The following is a 19,943-nucleotide window of genomic DNA, read 5'->3' as shown; positions in this document are numbered from 1 at the left end:
AATTCACCTTAAAGTGTGTAAGAGACCACATTTTAGTTCTGTTTTTCTCAAAGTATGGTTTTTGGATCAATTGAACCAAAATATGTGAGAGGAAAGAGAGAAAAAAAGAAAGAAGGGAAGGAAGGAAGGAGGGAGGGCAGGAAGGAAGGCAGGCAGGGAGGGAGGGAGAAAGGGAGAGAGGAAGGAAAATATATTTTGGAGACATGTTCTTATCTGGGAGGGCAGATCTTGGTCTAGTGTTATTCGAGTGAACTTTAATTCACCAGAAGGTGGCACAATGGTAGGTGTTTGGGATTTAGGCACATGGATCATTGGGTAATAGGTAAGGGATGTAGACAGGGACATGTCAGAAATTAAAGACAAATTTAATTGATATTACAGTGTTGCCTAGAATCATGCCAGATTGGTTGGTAATACTTATAATCAACATGCTCATCATCATCATAGCTATTATTTATTAAGTGCTTAAGCACCTCCTTATAAGTAAAGATAAGCATGTACTACATATATTTCTTTATTTAATCCTTCCCATAACCATTGAGTAGGTATCTTTTTTTGACAGATGGGTAAACTGAGGCTTAAGCTTAGGTCAGAGAACTTCCTGAAGATGACATGGTTGGTATGGAGTATGGGACTTGAACTTAGGTCATTGTGTTTCTGAAGTTTCATGGCTGGTTATCAGCTGCAGAGAACAGGAATTTCTACAACAGCTTTTACTGTCGAATATATAGGAACCATACACTAGCTTTTCTTGCTGTGTCCACCTGGAGTGAGTATTGGGGTCAAATCACTAAAATATACTAATGTATGAAATGCTCATAGTATAGTCATCTCTGATAGTCTTAGAAATTTCAAAAAGCCACGATGACTGATGTTATAAAAGCCATGACATATGTTTCTAGAAAGGAAAATGCAACTAAACCTTGTTTTCCATCATTTCATTGCATGTGCATTTGGCTGATCTGTCACTGCTTCTGGCTGTTGTCTCTTTTCAGTATTTCTTTGCATGGATTTCTTTACTTCATGATCTGCCATTGTGTTTTCCTTTTTGAAATCATGGCTTGGAAGCGATTTAATCTTCATAGATTTAAAAAAAGAAAAGGTCACATTTTAATGTGAATACTTTAAAATTAACCCCACTTGCTGAAAGGATGTGAAAGAGTTCAGCAATGTTCCCATGACCTGTTTTTATGCCTTTTGATATTTCCTGTGATCTCCAATCAGTTGGACAGACTGTCGCGGAGGCTGTGGAAACTGGCAGCCACCGGCACTATGACACCGAGTCTGGTGTTAGCAGCACAGACGAGGAGAAGCACTTGAGGAAGCTGGAGAATGACACAGGTGCAGGTGAGGGCACATCATTACCTAGGAAAGACCTTTAGAAAGCCTCTGCAAATGACAGCCCCGTTTTCATCTTTCACCACCCCCCCCAACCCTTGTTTCCTCCTTCTTCCACCTTTATTTTCTTTCCACTAATGAATTTGATGGCAGGAGGTGGCTGAGAGGCCTTAAGGGGAGCTTTAAAGCTGACATTAGATATGAATGTTCTTGTTCTTTTTTGAATACATTAGTGCCTAGATTGGAGGGGAAAAAGGACTTTAAAGTATAAAAGAAATGTTGGTCAGATCAGTCTTATTTTTGTAGTCAGCCTCCCTGTTAGGTGACCAGGTAGGAGGATTTGCCCAACTGGTGCACTGGAGACAGAGAGGGCCAAGGTACATTTCACAGTGGTTTATTTGAACTCCTTATTTTTTTAAATTAGGGGAAATCAGCATATGACCTGGCTCTTGGTGATGAGTATTCCAGCTGCAAGATTGCCAATTAGAGTGATTCAACTGACCATGACTCATATCCATCGGGTCAAACACCCTGTGTCCTTGAAATCAGGTTTCCCCGTATTTAGTAGAGGACTTTTAAAAACTGCACTGACTTGAATATATGTATGTATATGGGGGGGTAGTGTTATTCATTTTATTTATCATATGGTCACAGTACCTCTAATTTTTAAAGACAGTCATTAAGCACTGTGAGGTGTTTGAGATTTTACTCTATTTTTAAGCAAACATGTTTGCCAGCCACAGTTTCATGATGTGAGCAGAAGATGCAAGAAAAAGGACTTTATTACTCACAACAAATAGTAGCCAGAGTATTTGCACTCACACTGGTTCCCTGAGCTCCTGTTACCCCTGGGGAATGTGGAAAGGGCCAGGTGGCACTTGAACATGAAGTAGATGAGTTACAGGAGGACCCTAACTGCTTAGGGAATCCAAATCTTGTATGATGAGCATTCCACTAGAGGAGTTCTGGTATACCTCCCAAACATTCTGCAAGGCAGGCACAGTAGTTTTTATTGATCAAATCTGATTCAAACAAGAAAATATAATTTATCATAATCAGGAAAGGAAGTATGGAAGGAAGACTTGATAGGGCTTTCTGTGTGCCAGAAACCCTGCAAAGCATTTTATGGTTAACCATTATAAGGATTCTGTGAGTCAAGCATTTCTGCTCCCATTTTTTAGATAGAAGAATGAAGGCTTAGAGAAGTGTTTGTTGAACTTGTTTCCCAAGTGGATATGGATAGTAAGTGGCAGAGCTGGCATTCTTGTCCAGTTTTGTCTGACCCCTAAGTACACATTCATTTCACAAAATCAAATTATCCATTTCTGAATATCGCTTGCTGTCATATATATATATATATATATATATATATTTTTTTTTTTCCCAAAAGCCCATGAGGTTACTGTCAAAAACCATGTCATGTTTCATACTCATACTTCTTAGAAGGATTTCAGTTACTCTTTCTCCCTTACTTCAGGAATGTCATGTCTGTCTTCCCTATGGTGTGCATGTTCATATAATAGCTCAGCTGGATGCCATTAGCCCTTTCTCTCCTAGAATTTAGGCATAGTATATTATTATATAGTGGCAGGCAGTTTTATTCCCGTTTTCCTTAATGTTCTTTAATCCATAAATTTAAAGACCAGCTTACAAAACAGAGGACTTTATTTAAATGTTTTTCGTAACTGACTTTTTGATATACTTTTATGTGAGAATTTGAATAGCAACAGATATACTATTAAAGAGACTTGATACACATTGTTTTAATTTAATTTTGTTTTAAATCCAATAATCATAATGAGATATAATGGATGGCTGAACTGAAATATGAAAAATGAAATAAAATTCTTTCAAGTGAGTTGGCTACATGTTCTCTGAATGAACATTTGGCTCCATATTTCCCTCTAGCAACTCATAGCTACAATTTAGTAAGTAACTGCTGTGATGTGCTGAGGACCACCTATTAAAGTCAACACTATCCTATTGGTAGACCTGAAATTTCTGTTACTACTTTGAAAGAAGTTTCCAAAAGTTACCTTCCAAATATCCTTTTTGAGGGAAATGTAGTGTCAGCTATTGCCACCTTACTTCAAAATGGTTTATTGTTGCTAGCTGGCAAAAGGCCAAGAGAATGCAACAAAGAGCAGTTTTGTTTTGTGTTAGGAGGGGAAATGGAATGATCAGATAGTCCTGGATGGAGTATCAGAACAGGGACGAAGAGATAATAAGATCAGGGCTTTAGGTTTCTGGTAGATCCTTGGTAACTGGGTGGGGTGTGGGGGTTAGATGGCTGGCCAAAAAGACAAGCAATAAAAAATACAAGGAAGACGCATTTGCTTACTTTATAATTTAGAGGTTGGCACACGGGTATGATAACTTCTAGCATCTGGTCTATTGTCTCCTATAAGTGAGAAAGAGTAGAGTGATAGCAAAATTATTAAGATGACCATTTTAGAATTTCCTATCTCCGTAAGTATTATTCTGCAGTCGGGAAATGTAAATGCTTTGGGTATTTGGCATGACATCCTTTTATTAATTTTGCATGGGTCATTTCAACAGAAATGCATGTATTTTTTAAATAACAAGAAATGCATTTGAAGCCTTTAAGAAACATATTGAACTTAGATTTATTGAAGTATGATGGCTAGTACAGCCAGATTTGCCAGGGAATTATAGATGAGAACTTATGAAATACTTCAAGAAGGTTATTTATGTTGAAATTTGTCCCAGACTACAAAGTCCTGTCTTGTTCTGTGATCCTGTTTTGCCAAAGGCAAAACAGTTTCTGAACGTAGGCAGGGAGGTATCCTGACCTATAATACAAATTGGTGTCTTTAGTAAAAGCCTTACCTTGAGCTAGAAAGTTATTTGATGACTAAATCTAGATATAGTAGCTTTAAAACGTGAGGGTAATATAGGGGATAATAATCAGCTCACACTGTATTGTGATTGTGCTGCCGAATACCCACATGAATACAAGAAACACAAGCCAAGGACACACATATTATGTTGCTCTAGGGCAAAGTGATTTATAAGAAGATGAAATACTGGTTTTTTATTCCATAATTTTTCTGCAAGTCCTAATATTTCAAATAAAAGTAGGCAGTGTGTGTGTTATATGAGAGATTGAGAGATAGAGAGAAGGGGGGGGAGGAGACCACTCTAAGATATGGAGATCTTATTTGTTTTCAACATTTTTGATGTTCAGTTTTCCTTAAATATAAATGTGTCCATTAAACCGATAGCACTTATTTTCATCATGAAGAGCCATTATTAAATCATGGTGCATGTTACAGTCGATGGCATCATAGGATCGAGGAAATGGTTAATATGTAAGATCAATAGCTTCTAGATATTATCTATATCACATATATGGCTATATAGAATATCTCTTCCCTGGGCACTCTGGTTAAAGTAACCATGTTTTCTAACCTTATTTCATAGCACCACACAGGAATTTCATGTTGGAGAAAAGGGCAACATTCAGCTCAGACACAGACTCCAACCAAGGTATATCAGACGTGTATACACTGGAGAAGAAAGAGGCAGTGAAGGAAGGTGAACTTCCCCAGCACCGGGATGCTGACACAATGGAAGAGAAAGGAGAGGCAGCAACGTGGGAAAAAGCAAGGGTTGATGAGGTTCCCTTGGGGGAGGGGAAGCCAACAGCAGAGCAGCCGCCATTAATAGAACAATTTACAGAGGAAAGAGAGCTCCCTCAGAGCAGAGTGAGTGGGGCTGAGGCAGAAGCTGAAGGGGAAGAGAAGTTAAGCTCTAGAGGGACAGAAGCCACCACAGCCTCTGGAGGTGTGAATGAAGATGAGGCTCTTGAAGAGGCAGCCTTGTTGCCAACAGTGCTGGAGACTGAGAAGGCAGCTGCTGAGGTGGAGTGGGGCTCCCAGAAAACAGTGCTTGCAAGTGACGCAGCTCTGGACTCAGAGCATACGCAGGAGGCCGAAGCCCTGAGGGAGGCAGAGGAGAGAGAGGCTGAGAGAGCGGAGGCCGTGAGCTCAGCAGGGTCTGGAAAGCCTGAGGTGGTGACTAGGGAAGAGCAAGCATCTGCAGACCTAGAGGACCTGGGAGCCGAGGGAGATGCTGCCTCTGAGAGAGAAGGTGGTTCAGCAGAGGCAATGCTTGGGGGAGAAGAACCAGCCGAAGAGAGGAAGGCAGCCATGGGACCAGGGACAGACTTGAGCTCCTCAACTTCGGAGAAGGCTGAGGCAGCCCGGATGGGGCTTTCGGAGAACACCCTGGAAGATGCGGAAGGGGAGGAGGTTGGGACGGAGGCAGAATCTAATAAAGAAGATGACAGGAAAGAAATGCTACCCGGGGCATTAAGTGTAGCAGAAGAAAGGAAGAAAGCTGAGAGGCCAGAATCCTCTCTGGAGGAAACTGAATCTGAGAGGGAAGAGGTGACAGGGGCAAATGCAGGGCAGGGTGAGCAAAAGTTTAAAGGGGAACGACAGGAAACCTCGAAGGAAGTGAGATCTGAGGAAGAGACACAAGTCTCCCAGAATGAAATGGAGTGTGATGCGGAGGGTGAAGCCCCCATCGCGGGATTGGAGTTGACTGAAGACGTAGGGCTGCAAGGAGGAGATTCACTAAGAGAGAGGGTGGAGACCATGTTTGAGGGGTCACCTGGATATGAGGGGTCACTGGAAAACACAAGTGCTCTGAGCAAAGAGGAAGGAGGGGAAAGACTGAGAGAACCCCAGGACCCAGAGCACAAAGGCAGAGCTGAGCTGCTCCCCAGGGAAAACGGGGCTCCCTCGGGGCAGGACCAAGGGCCAGGACCTGAGGGGAAGGGTGTGTTAGAAGCTCCTGAAACTGAACAAGCAGGAAAGGGGCAAGCGCTGGAGGCAGAGATCACAGCCACGGGTGAGGCCCAGAAGCAGGCAGCCAAGGATCAAGATGGCCTCTCGGAACTGGAAGCGGGGGATGAAGAAGGGTCTTTGCAAAGGCAGCAAGGAGCAGGGGTCACAGCGATGACCCAAGATGTTTCTGAGGAAGATTCCATGATGGCACAAAAGCTGAGTGAAGAAGCTATGGATGAGGAGGCAGATAAAGAGTGCGCTCCGGTGACAGGAGTGAGGAGGCACGGGGACACAGAGGGGGATGGGAGCTGGCAAGTTGGAGCCGTGGTGGCTGAGGAAGTTCTCCACCAAGAAGACGATGCTGCAGGAACGGCTGCAGAGCAGAGGGAGGTGTTGGCAGATTTGAAGACAGCTGAGGGGAAAACAGAGGCAAATAAAGCCTCCTCCCCGTCAGATGTTGCTGGCAAGGAAACTTGGCATGAAGTGGAGGGGTTACTAGGGAAACCAGCAGCTGCTGAGAAGGTGGTGGCAGGGGAAAGAGCTCCGAGCAGGGAGGAGGTGCCGGGGACTTGGGTACCAGAGGCTGAGGTGGGGGCTCCACAAGAACCTTCAGACCCGGGAGGGAAGGCCCCACAGCTAGGGCAGGATCCAGAGGGCCGGGGAGTCGAAACCATGCAGCGGGCTGAGCCCGTGGGAGAGGAGGCTGGCCCGGGGAGCTGTGAAGACGGGCAGGAGTTGGGTACAGCTCAAGAATTCAGCCCAGGAGTGTCCCGAGGGAGAGGGTCAGAGCCTAGGAGAGAGAGTCTACAGGGCCTGCAAACGCTCCCTGTAAAACCTGATTACACGGAAAGCCAAGAGAGCCGAGAGCTTATAGTGCAGAGAGAAAAAGAGAACGTGCAAACGCAGATGCTTCCTTGAACAACATGAAGGCCTAAGAGACTTTGGGGCAGAAGGTGAGTTTAAGCCCGCTCTGTTTGCAGGATTTAACAGATTCCCCACCTGAGAATCCCTCCCCTTTGGTCAGGCTCAAACCTTCAACTGTCCCTGCATACCCCTGTACCCAGCAGTGTCAATTCTCAAGGCTATACTGCTTAGCCCCCAGCCCCTGAGGACAGGAGCTGGAGAAGACAGATGTGACGGTGCCAACGTGCACACAGGCACCCACTTCTACGCCTTTTCTACCCCCGAGTCATGTCCTCTGCTCTGCAAGCACAGTTCTCTGAGGAGGTGAAACCCATGCCTCCTTTCCAGGGTCCTGGAGATGAATTAAAGAGAATGGGCCACAGGGACGCACCACAGACAAGAAGAATCAAACTCTATTCCCAAATTCATTTCCCTTTGAGTGTTGAAAAGGATGGCTGTGATTACTTGCCTTTAAATGGGCAGTATGCCTCCATTTCTGCAGTTTTTGTGAAGTTTAATATACATAGAGCATAAATTATAAAATATGAAAAATATATACACATTATAAAAATATATGTAAAATATTGCAGATTGTAACTAAAGGCTAAAATTATTTTTAGCATTTCCTGTATTCCTGCTATTTCCCTGATGCCATCTTATTCTCAGTGCCCAGTTTCTACTATCCTGAGAGATTTTACACATCGTTCTGTCCTTTTTATTATTTTTCAGGGATGTTTGAAAGATGTCTTCTGGAAGACTTAAGACTGGAGAAAGATTCACCCAAGCATCTCACTTTGACTTTGGATTTTTACCTCTTTTTTTTTTTTTTTTTTTTTTTTTTTAAATCATTTTGCTTGTCTAAGCCGGTTCCCAGTCCAGCAGTGTTGGTCAGTAGCACAGAAAACATCTTAAAATTAACTGGATCCTTCTGTAGGACCCTCCTTAGGAGCCGCAGTTTCTAATGGAAGACTGTGAGGCTGTTATGTATTCAACATAGCTAATGTGTCTCTATTCAAATCCAATTGATAGCTTTCAAATGTTTGACTTTTACCAAAGATCACCTGAAAGGCCCAGTCCTCACATCTGGGGTTTGTTTAAACTCCTTTTTATTTATAATCAAATATTAGTTCCGGTTTCATACATTAGAGTTTTATTTAAAGTCTGTGGCTTGGGGCTTTAATGACTTGGTTTGTGAAAATGAGCTCTAAAGGTCCTTCGTGTACACTCAGTACTAAAAATTGCTCCAGCCCTGTAAATCCTTCCAGAAAGGGATTCTATGGCATGTTGATTTACTACACTTATTTATTCATCTTATTTATGCTAGAAGAGTAAAGCGGCAATCTTATTTCAAAATGCCCTTTGTTGTTTTTTTTTTTGTTTGTGTTTCTGTAGTTTTGCTTTCTGAGGTAGACTTAACTGCTGGTAGCATTTTGTCCCTGGGGGCCTTATTTATAGGTCCATTCAAATGTAAATCGGAGTAGTAAATAATTAAGCTGACTGAAATGAGTAACAATAATTATAGCAGGTAAATATGGCACATCAGTACACACACCAACATTCTAGACTCTGGATTCTTTGGTTGATGTCATTTGATGGAAAAGAAACTTGGATTAGATTAGTGTGCTGCTCACCTGCCCGAGTTCTGTTATTTCAAACCTGTGAACTAACCTTGCGGGGCATTGTAAATCAACAGTCAGAATCACTTTCTAAATTACCCCTTGATATTACTAGAAATAGGTGTGCATCCGTGTGCCTACTGGGGATTATGATTTCCTTGAAGACGCCTTTGTTCCTATACCAGTACCCTAAAAGGCACATATGTTTGGCCATATTTTCTCCCATGAGGAGATGAACAAAATCTCCTAAAGCAGCGATTCTCCAGCTGGACTACACATTAGACTTGTGCGGAGCACTTCCGTGAATGATTCAACCCCTGGCCCCCTTCCCTGGAGATGTGGGTTTAATTACTTTTAGATGGGTATAGGCATCAAGTGTTTTGTGGTTTTTTTTTTTTTTTAAATTCAGTTGATTCTACTCTACTACTGTTCTATTCTCCTACTACTATTATGTAGCTACAATCTAGGCAGGCTGCCCTATACTCTATGTCCCTAGGGAGCAGGCATGTTGTCTTTTTGGGGATGTTTCATTTTAATAAAGGAGCCCTTGATCCAAGATATAACGGACCTGTGGTTCTCAAAAATGTGGTCCCTTGATGAGGATATCAGCATCACCTGAAACTGTTCCAAAAATACTAATTCCCACCCTCCTCTCACACCTATTAAATTGGAAACGCTGTGGCTGGGGCCTTGCAGTGGGTGTTTAATAAGTCCTCCAGGTAATTCTGATGGACTCTAAAGTCTGGAACTGCTGTTGTGGACTCTGGGTTGTACTGAGGATTAATCTCAGGAGGAAAATGGACTGCAGAAGCATTGTGAACTTTCTCTGCCTCTTTCGTTTTCTGTGCCTCTGTTTTTCTCCTTTTCTCTAAGAAAGGGTACTCACTATAAAAGTGATGGATTCAACTTGAAGCTTATTTTTATTAGGACCATAATGATGTGTTTATGACATTTTCCAACCCCACCTCCCACCAAGAATGAGTGCCTCTCACAGTGCACCACAGATCGCCATGGTCTGTTTTAGGATTAATGGGTGGGTTTCATCTACAGTATATCCGATTTCATTTATTACTGAGCTGCGTTACTGAGGAACTCTCCAGTATTTGTTTCCTAATCTCAACCTCAATGCTACAGAGCACTTTGAATACATAGCACCTTATAAGAAAGATTGTAAACTTGTTAATTCTATTGAAGAATGACTTTTGTACAATGTGCTAAATGGAAATTGCATTGAATTATTTTTATATTTAACACATTCGATCAAAACATTCTGTAACATAATCCTACAATCTGCATGTGGGTTTAAGTGTGAAATTCAGTGTTGTGATATTTCGATTAAATGAATTTCTTTCTCTGCAAATACTATGTTGATAAAACTATTTGTATGTTTAGCTGAACTGATTTTCCCCTCAGTTTCATTATTAAAAGCATAAAAAAACATACATTTACAAATAAGACATGTGAATGATTCTTTAAAAATAAGACTAGACTTTGAGATTATCTTCTTTGTCCTTTCCTTATGAATTTAAACTCTATAAAGCAGAGAAAATTTGTCTCACTGGGTTGTTTATATCGACTGTCTGAAAACACATCTGCATTCATACATGTCTTTCCCATACATGGGGTAATGCCAGAGAGGAAAGTTACTACCATTTCCTAAACAAGTAAATACAAGCTCAATAAAGTTAAGTGGTTTGTCTAAAATCATGTTCAGTCTCAGGTCTTCAGACCCCAAACTCTGATGTTCTTCATCTCACACATTATCTTCTAGGAAGAGGTATCGTAAATACATAGCAAGATACTATATGTGCACTTCTAAATGTTTTCATTTGCTGGTCGGAGGAAGGAAAAGACTTGCAAAGAAAGGAAGGGAGGGTGAGTTTAAGAGGGACTTCAAGAGATTCCAGCTATATATTCCCCATTCTCTTGTACCTCTTACACCTGGCCACAGGTGTAAGGAAGGAAAGTTCTTTTGAAAGATGCATTTAGGAGTGCCTGGGTGGCTCAGTTGGTTAAGCGTCTGCCTTCGGCTCAGGTCATGATACTGGGGTACTGGGATCAAGCCCGCATTTGGCTCCCTGCTCAGTGGGGAGCCTGCATCTCCTTTTCCCTCTGCTGCTCCCCCTGCTTGTGCTCTTGCTTTCTCTCTCTCTGTCAAATAAATAAATCTTTTTTTTTTTTTTTAAAGAAAGGTGCATGGGGGTGGTTTAGAAGGGGAAATAACAGATCTCATTAATATATACTGTATCAGAAAGAAGGGAGTTATATTTACAGCTAATCAAAGAATAAGGTAAATTATTTAAATAATTCAAGAGAAAACTAGACAACCAAAGTAAAGGTAGGCAGAATTAGGCTATTTGAAAATTTTTATTTATTTATTTATTTTAAAGATGTTATTTAGTTGAGAGGGAGAGAAAGAAAATAAGCGGGAGAGGGAGAGAAGTATTCTCCACCAAACAAGGAGACTGATAAGGGGCTTGATCCCAGGACCCTGGGATCATGACCCGAGCCAAAGGTAGATATTTAACCAACTGAGCTGCCCAAGTGCCCCTGTAAAAATCTTTTTAAGTTGAGCCTTTTCTGTGGCTTTATAAATTCTTGTGTTATAAATTTAAAGTTGAGTTCCATCATACTTCTAAATCAGTAATTTTGCCACAAATATTGCCCTTGGAAAATGATTGCTTGGGAAAAGAAAAGAAAGCCTTAGAGATTCATCTAATAAGTGAAATATTCCACCAGCTTCAAGGACAGCTGGTGGCCAGGAAAGGCCACTTCTGACCTGGGGTAATATTTCCTTCTAGTCCTCTATACATCCCTGATTGTGTCATTTAAAAAAATCTCCCTGTCAACATGGTCAGCAACAAGAGGTACAAAGGAACAGGAAATAAATATAGCTAGAATTCCTTCAAAGTCTCTCTCAAGCTCACTGTTCTTTTTTTGTTCTTTGTTTTTTCCTTCCTCCTAATACCATGCCCTATGATAGGAAAACTATGACAGGTAATATAAATTCTGTCAGATAAAATGCTGGGTATTGAGAATACACATTCCTTTTGAAATTCCTTCCAGAAGTTTTATCTTGTTTCATAATCTGTGCAACCCTTACAATACTTCGTGATGATGTGATGCCTCCATTTTTCATAGGGAAAATAGAGTACACAGAAGATTCCTGGGACAGAGAGTCTTGTGCCAAAGTCTATTTAAGAACAAGCTCTCTACCTCCTTTGTCAGATCCTTCCTGGTCTTTATTAAATATCTACTTATAACTAAGGTTGTGTTAAGGAAAAAAGTGTAGGAGAAATCTCGTACTTGTTCAGGAGCTTGGTACTAAGGTGACGTAGAGGTCTTCAAGCTGGTGTGGGTGTATCCCTGAGGGGAAATGAAGCTTTTCAAGGGATTCACTAGCAAGGCTACTTTGCAGGTGTTTAACCATCATAGGCAGTTATGTCATGAAATGGACCTGAAACTAGTTGCACCCAAGGTCCTCCCTTTTGCCAGTCTCTCTTTCTCTCTTAATAATAGGTGTCAACTCTTCATTTACCGACTTACTGTGTTTCCTCCGAGATGTCACACATGATGAACAATGTGAAATATGGTGTAGGTATGGAGCACAGGAATGACCTCGATGACTAGTTAACCAATCCTTCTGCAAGACAAGTGGTTTTCAATTCTTTGTTTTCAAGAAAACTAAAGGAGGACTTAATTGAGCTGTCACCTGACAAGAGAGTAAAATAATTTTTGGTATTTTATCAGTCTGTGCCTTTTGGTAAATCACGAGGAGGTCAGAGATGACAACTGCAGTACAGTACTTCAAACTTCAACACTTCAAACCACTTCTATTCCCATCGATTTACTTATGTGACACGCATAAATACTACCTTTGTACGTCATTACAAATAAAGCAAGATGGAATAGAACTGATGTTCAATACTCTCATTTAGCAGTAAATAATATTTGTTCATACATATACAAACTAATTAAAAATAGAAGTCACCCTTTCAAGAGATGCATTTCTGCTCTTGCTTTTTACAGATAACGGTTATCAAAACTTATAATACATGTATGTCGTTTTGGCCAAATGCATATTACTCCTTGTTGTAATGATAGCTTCATCCAGAAGAAATTTTGTATATAGAAACTTATGTTCATAAGAAAACTTTAAATCAACAAAAAAAACCAGACTCTCAACTGTGGAGAACAAACTGATGGTTACCAGAAGGGTGGTGGGGTAGGGGAATGGGAGAAATAGCTGATAGGATTAAGAGTAGACTTATGATGAGCACTGGGTAATGTATAGAGTTGTTGAATCACTATATTATATACCTGAAATTAATATAACACTGTGTGTTTATTATACTGAAAATTTTAAAAGATGTTTAAATTTTATTTTTTATTAAAATTTTTAGAGATTGTATTTATTCATTTGACCGAGAGAGGGGGAGAGAGCAAGCACAAGCATGGGGAGAGGCAAAGGGAGAGGGAGAAGCAGGCTCCGCACTGAGCAGGTAGACTGATGCTAGGCTTGATCCCAGGACCCTGGGGGCATGACCTGAGCAGACACTTAACCAGGTGAGACACCCAGGTGCCCCAAATTTTACTTTATATAACAATTTAGTTACAGAGAAGTATGAAAAGGCAATAAAAAAAAAAACTTTCAAACATACAAATACACTATAGTCAGATAAAAATCTGGGGCAAAGTGGAATGGAAATTAAAAAAATAACATGAGATTTCCTAATGCTAAAGAACTCAGTCATGTACTTTTGAAAATGGCTATCTTAGGTCAAGCTCCTTAAGAAACCTAGAACAGAGGTCTATATACAGAAAGTTTACTGGGACGTGTGGCCTTGGGAATATTACTATGGGGGAGAGAGGGAAACTAAATGGGTAGGGAGAGAAGATGGGCCTTGATGTCATTACCCCTAAGTCTGTAGCCCATCACTTGGGGAGCTTGGGAGCAGCTGTTAGGGCAGAGGGGTCAGGTCTCTGACTTCCCACGGGCCAGTCCCTGATGTTGGCTGTTTCCCCAGGAGAGAGCCTACCTAACCTTTGACTAGGTTGCTCTTTTCAGTCAAAAGCACCTCCCCTAAAGAGACTCAGACAAGAGCCCACAGCAGACCCCACCCCAGACGGCTGGGGAATCAATGCGTTGACTACAAAGGGGGTAATGTGTTGGCACCCCACAGGATCCAGTACATGGATAAAGCTAATATGAAGTGGTGATAGCATTTTGATTTCTTTAGACACAGTTAGGAAAGAGACGGAACTGTTTTATCTTAAAACATTCCATTCTATAACATGCTACAAATTACATCTGTAACTACTATTTACATGAAAATTTGTAGATGTCAATGAAAAAAATGTGTATGGGGGTTCTGACAGCTTTTTAATGTTCACTCAGTGTTATGTGAGTAAAAATATTTGAAAAGCACTGGTGTAATGGACCAGGTGAATAGCCCGTGGCTGCTGTTTCTCAAGCTGCAAGGCATGGCAGCTGTCATAAATGAGTTGCTAGAATGTTGATTAATGTATAAAGTTTGTTTTGGTTACATACTACTAAAGTGGTCCTCTGTCGGAAAAATAAATGAGTGGGTCATGCAGCTTGGGGTTGCTACAAGGAAAAAATAGAGTCCTAACACAGCATCTGGCTGTTTCCAGGGAAGGAAGAGAGCCCTTGGAGTGTGTCCAAGAACACAGGCAGAAAACAGTGGTACTCGAAGAGCAACTCCATGCTAGAGGGCAGGGGTCAGCAAAGTCTTCTGTAAAGGAGCAGATACCACACATTTTAGGTTTTATGGGACATAGAGTCACAACTAGTCAATCCTGCCACTTGAGGGCAAAAGCAGCCAAAGACAATATTTAAATGAGTGGGTTTTGTTCCAATAAAACTTAATTTACAGAAGAAAGATGAAGTACCAGCTTTGGCCTGGGGTCTGTATTTTGTAACCTGTGCCAAAAAGCAATCAGGTAAGTAGTTCTGTAACTATGCTGACTAATCCTCATTTCCTATATGCCACAGAAATGTTAGTTTTCAAAAATACTCCTTAATCTTAAAAGTTTGGAAAGGACTGGTGTGAGGAACAAATTGCCCTTTAATCCCTTCGGTGGAATGAATGATTACAATCTTTCTCTCTCTCTCTTTTTTCCTAATTTTATTTATTTGAGAGACACAGTTAGAGAGAGAGCACAAGCAGGTGGAGGGGAAGAGGGAGAAGACTCCCCACTGAGCAGGGAGCTACATGGGACTTGATCCCAGGTCCCTGTGATCACGACGCGAGCCAAAGGCAGACGCTAAATCCATGAGCCACCAAGGCACTCTCTTTTTAAGACTATTATTAAATCTTAGCCAGGCTTTCAGGCCATCCTTCGCCTCCTTCACCGTCTTCTCTGGTACATCTGTTAGGGTGCAAACATGAGATGCTGTGAAGAAGGAAAAAGGAGCTGGAGAGTTCTGACAGTCACACTTCATGTAACACGGGCTGACTTGTTCTGCAATAGAATGTCAGCTCCAGGAGAGATGAAACGTGCTCTGTTCTGGCACCCGTTCAATTCGCTGTGCCAAGAACATGGTCTGGCACACGGCACATGCTCAATAAATACCTGGTCGATGAATGACTACATGAATGAAAACAGGTCAAAATAATGTTATAGGGGGTCCTGAAAATTTTTCAGTCTGCATTTAGTTGATGTTGATAAGATACAGGAAGCATCTGAATTTGTTGACTGAAGAGAAAATTACATTTCCATAAAACTTTGGAGGTAATAGGGACACTGGAGATTGAAGACTCTACCATTTCCTTTGTAGATACCAGGTTGAGAAAGCAGTGGCCCGGGAGGTCTGAGGAACGGGCTCCACGTGGGTTAGGGGACGAGACAGGATTAGAACTCCTGCTTTTGGTCTACAGGCTATTTCGCTTGACAGTGCTGCTGCTGGTCAGATTTTCTTTTTAGAGAAGCAAAAATCCTATTTTCTAATCAAATTCATTCTCTCACACTTGGTGGGTTGTTTTTGTTTGTTTCGCTCTTAGGATCGCTAACTTAGTTCTTGCTTTTGCAGACACTGAAATGCAAGTTTTCAGATGCAGTGCAGGTGAAATATTTTGATGGTTTGGATTATAGATGTCTCTAAGGTTTGCCATTACCTGTTTGTAACCCCTACTGACAATGCAAGTGTTTATAGTTAGAGACAGCAGAAATCCCACATACTAGTTTTCTTAATACACACACACCACCCCCCCAACACACACACAGGTCGTGAATTAATTTAAAGAAAGTCTCTGAGAATGAACACTCTCCCCACTGAACTAGTCATAATGTTAGTGCTGCCTACTTAGCACAGAATTCCACAGTAGAATTCAGCAAATTACCACCTTTCTAAGCATATACAAATTGGCTTAACAAACTCAAATCTAAATCTCTGGTTTTCCATTTTAGCTGCACATAAGAATTCTCCTGAGGAAATTCTTTAAATCTCTGAGGATGAGAGTTAGGCATCAGGACTTTAAAAAAAACCTCCACAGGTGATTAATACATGTAGTCAAGGTTTTTCACCAGAGACTTCAAGTCTGAATAACTCCTAATTTGAAAAAGTAGTCTGTCAATATGATTTCAGAAACCTAATTTAACAGGTTTAATACAGCTTCGAACATTTTGCTTTTATACTATTTTACTAATTTTATTCTTTTGCTCATTAAGCCTCATAACACTGTGAGGAAGGTACTATTAGCCCCATTTTATAGATGTTGAGACTGAGACACAAAAAGGTGAAGTGAAGTGACATATTCAAGTCACAGAGCTAGGAAGTGTCCCAGTTAGGATTGAACCCAGAAGGAAATGGTTCTATCTGCAGTAGGAATTCTCAACGTTTATCTTGCATTAGAATCTCCTGAAGGGCTGATTAAATTAGAATTTGCTAGAGTTTCCCATTCAGTTTGCAGGGCACATGATAGTTTGCATTTCTAACAAGTCCCTATACGATGCTGATGTTGCTGGCCTGGGGACCAGACTCTTGAGAATGTGCAGTTCAAACTGTGTTCTAGGAAGCCTGCCAGGCAGGGGATAACAGATGTGCACAGAAGTGTGAGTCAAAGGTTCTTAGCTTGGGCTGCACATTAGGATCTACTGGGAAGCTTCAAAAAGTCCGGATGCCAGGCTGCACCCTCCGACCATTAGCACCACCAGGGAGTGGACCCAAGACCAGTGCTTTCTAAAGCTTCCCATGCAGCTAGGGTAAAGAATCACTGCTTCAGAGTCTTAGCTACAACATCATAACCTGCCCTCCGCGTGGAGATGAGGGCTTCCAAAACACAGTACCACCACAGTTACAATAATAATGCTGGTCGTGGTGAGCCGCCCAGGTGATGTACGGAAGAATGGAGTCTATTGTACACTGGAAATTAATAAAATATTCTTGGTTAACTAGAATTAAAATAAAAATTAAAAAAAAATGATTCTGGGATCATTTCTCTGTCATCTGGGAGGAAATATTTGAGTTCTACTCTCTTAGGCTCCAAGATGCTTATAAATGTCCTCCCCTTCATCACGAAGGCCCCTGCCAGAGGAGAATGTTTCTCCTTCAATCATTAGATGCTGCTGTTTTCAGGTCGTAACCTCCCTTTGCAAACTATAAGACCTGTGAACCTGAGTCTGGGAGCATTTGTGACTGGGTTAGCTTCTGGTTAGCCATTACATGTTAAGTGGCATCTTGCAACCGAGAGAGGGGAACTCATGGCCATTTCTAGCCTATGTATCTCCTGAGATTCCGTGTGAGATGGTTGTGCACCCCGAGCCACCCAAGCCAACGAATCCCCAGTACTCTGAGCACCTCTAATCAGTATGATAAAGAGCTCCACACTTGTCCAGTCCACACCTGAAGGAACAAGTGCTTCAGCTGATCCTAACGGATTGGGCAAGGGACAGATCACCCTGCCTCCCAAAAGTTATGTCCCGGGAAATCAGGGTACAATATAAACAAGAATGGTTTGAAGAAAACCAATGAAGAGAAAAAGAAATCAGGTAAGGGTAGCCTGAGGGAAAGAGATAGAGACAGAGGGAGTCTGGATTATACCTTGCTGGTATGTAATAATTTGCACTCACGGGACATTATCACACAGACCTTGCATTGTTCTCATGAAGTAGAACCTAGTAGCAAACAGAAGAAAATAGGGCAGGTCTTTTAATTCCTATTTTATGGAGGAGCCAAAAGCTCTGAAATTTTTCAACTTTTCTGTTCCTAAGTGTTGTCTCTTCAGAGCTGCCTGTCAGTTCTTTTATTTATCTGTCTAATCTTCTGCTTAATGCATCACTGAGTTTGTGCTTTCTACAATTTTGTCCTTAAAGTTGTATTTAGTCTTTAATCCAAATCTACCTGTTCATTTTCGATGATCACATGTTGTTAGCTAAGTTTTTCCTAACTCATGTCATTTTGTTTTAAAAATTTAAGTATTTTATGTGTAGTTATTTTCTATTATGAAATAGAGTCTTCTAATAGTGAGCATCCCTGGCAGTCTGGATCTACAGATTGTTATTTCTGCTGACTTTCATTCATACTGGTCTGTTTCTCATTTGTTGGTGAATATTGAGTTAATCTTAATTTGTGAATAATTCTCTCAGGATCCAGTTCAATGTGCCAGTCTTCAATACATTTTCCCCTCGAGTGGACTCCAGGCTTAATCTCCAATTTCAGTTCTAATATTCCATCGCTCTCAGGGCAAACTTGCTCTTCCCGTGTGCTTACCCAGATCACTGATGGTTTTAGCTCAGTTTTTTTTTTTTTTTTAAAGATTTTTATTTATTTATTTATTTGACAGACAGATCACAAGTAGGCAGAGAGGCAGGCAGAGAGAGAGGAGGAAGCAGGCTCCCCGCTGAGCAGAGAGCCCGATGCGGGACTCGATCCCAGGACCCTGAGATCATGACCTGAGCCAAAGGCAGAGGCTTTAACCCACTGAGCCACCCAGGTGCCCTTTAGCTCAGTTTTTAATTGTTTTTTTAAAAAGACTTTATTTATTTACAGAGCAGGAGAGAGCATGAGAGAACAGCAGAAGAGAGGGAGAAACGGGCTCCCCACTGAGCAGGGAGCCCAATGTGGGGCTTGATCCCAGGACTCTGAGTGGAAGGCAGGTGCTCAATGGGCTGAGCCACCAAGGCGCCCCTAGTCTACTTTTATAAAAAGAGTTTCCTTAGTCCTTGCAGGTTCAGCAGTAAAGTAAAAAAATAAGGTTATTTTTTGTTTTTTTTTTTAAGATTTTATTTATTTATTTATTTGACACAGAGAGAGACATAATGAGAGGGAACACAAACAGGGGCAGTGGGAGAGGGAGAAGCAGGGACCCAGTGCGGGGACCCTGGGATCATGACCTGAGCTGAAGGCAGATGCTTAACGACTGGGCCACCCAGGAGCCCCTAAGTTGTTTTTTTTTGTTTTGTTTTGTTTTGTTTTTTTTAAAGATTTTATTTATTGCTTTGACAAAGAGAGAGGAGAGAGTAGCAGGCAGAAGCGAGGGGAGAAGCAGGCTCTCTGCTGAGCAGGGTGCCCGATGTGGGGCTCAATTCCAGGATCCCAGGATCATGACCTAAGCTGAAGGCAGACACTTTAACCAACTGAGCCACCCAAGTGCCCCCCAAATTAAGTTTTATGCAGGATCGACTTGTATTGTAGCAGGAAAACTGTAGGCATTGAGTCTTCAGAGTAATTACATCATTTAATTATAAAATCAGAGTAAAGGTGCCTAATAAACAATATTTTTTCAAATATTCACAGGCACAAGTTCCCCCAAATAAGTTTTGGATTGACTATGAAGGCACCAGCAGTTGAGACTAAACTTTTCAATAGCTAAAGCTTCTTAAACGATGGTTTAACACAACTGTCTTAAAATGGTTAGGAAGAGATTTTAAAATTGCAGTGCATTTGTTATTGGTATTTAACAGTGCAGCGCTCTGTTTAGTGGCACTTAAAGTAGTAATGATCTTGTTGGTGGTATTTCTTCCCATATTTCAACTCCAAGGAAGAGTTCATATGTGGGTCATGGAAACAACTAAGCTGTATGAAACTTTAGAAAAGCAAGGATTTACATATTTACATATTCTATCTTCTGAACACCTCATTTGTCAATTGTCACTCTCTTCTAGTTTGTCCACTGAGGCTGGTGGAAGAAGGGCTCCAGCCTCTTTCTATTTAGAAGTGAGTACCAGGCCCCTAAAAAGAGGGGGGAAGGTCAATGTCAATTTCTGGGTTTTGAATCAGTCCTACAGTTAAGTATAAGATGTTCCACTG

The 19,943-nt window shown here is 41.3% G+C and overlaps 1 protein-coding gene across 5 annotated transcripts in view; it reads left to right on the top strand.

Annotated features, from left to right (window-relative positions):
- The window catches only part of ERICH3 (glutamate rich 3), a 95,478-nt gene extending 85,901 nt beyond the window's left edge, over positions 1-9,577 (top strand). For 4 of the 5 annotated variants that reach the window (XM_044238476.1, XM_044238474.1, XM_044238478.1 and 1 more), the window contains 3 exons: positions 1,225-1,347; positions 4,783-7,105; positions 7,785-9,577. In XM_044238476.1, coding sequence (XP_044094411.1) covers positions 1,225-1,347; positions 4,783-7,070 — 2,411 coding nt within the window. In that variant the 3' untranslated portion in view covers positions 7,071-7,105; positions 7,785-9,577. The remainder of the gene's footprint in view (positions 1-1,224; positions 1,348-4,782; positions 7,106-7,784) is intronic. The other variant, XM_044238475.1, reaches the window with a different exon arrangement.
- The last annotated feature ends 10,366 nt before the right edge of the window (positions 9,578-19,943 follow it).

Source organism: Neovison vison, chromosome 2 (assembly GCF_020171115.1).
Source record: "Neovison vison isolate M4711 chromosome 2, ASM_NN_V1, whole genome shotgun sequence".
Taxonomy (NCBI): domain Eukaryota; kingdom Metazoa; phylum Chordata; class Mammalia; order Carnivora; family Mustelidae; genus Neogale; species Neogale vison.
Note: the sequence above shows the minus strand (reverse complement) of the source record. Positions and strands in the feature narration are given on the sequence as shown.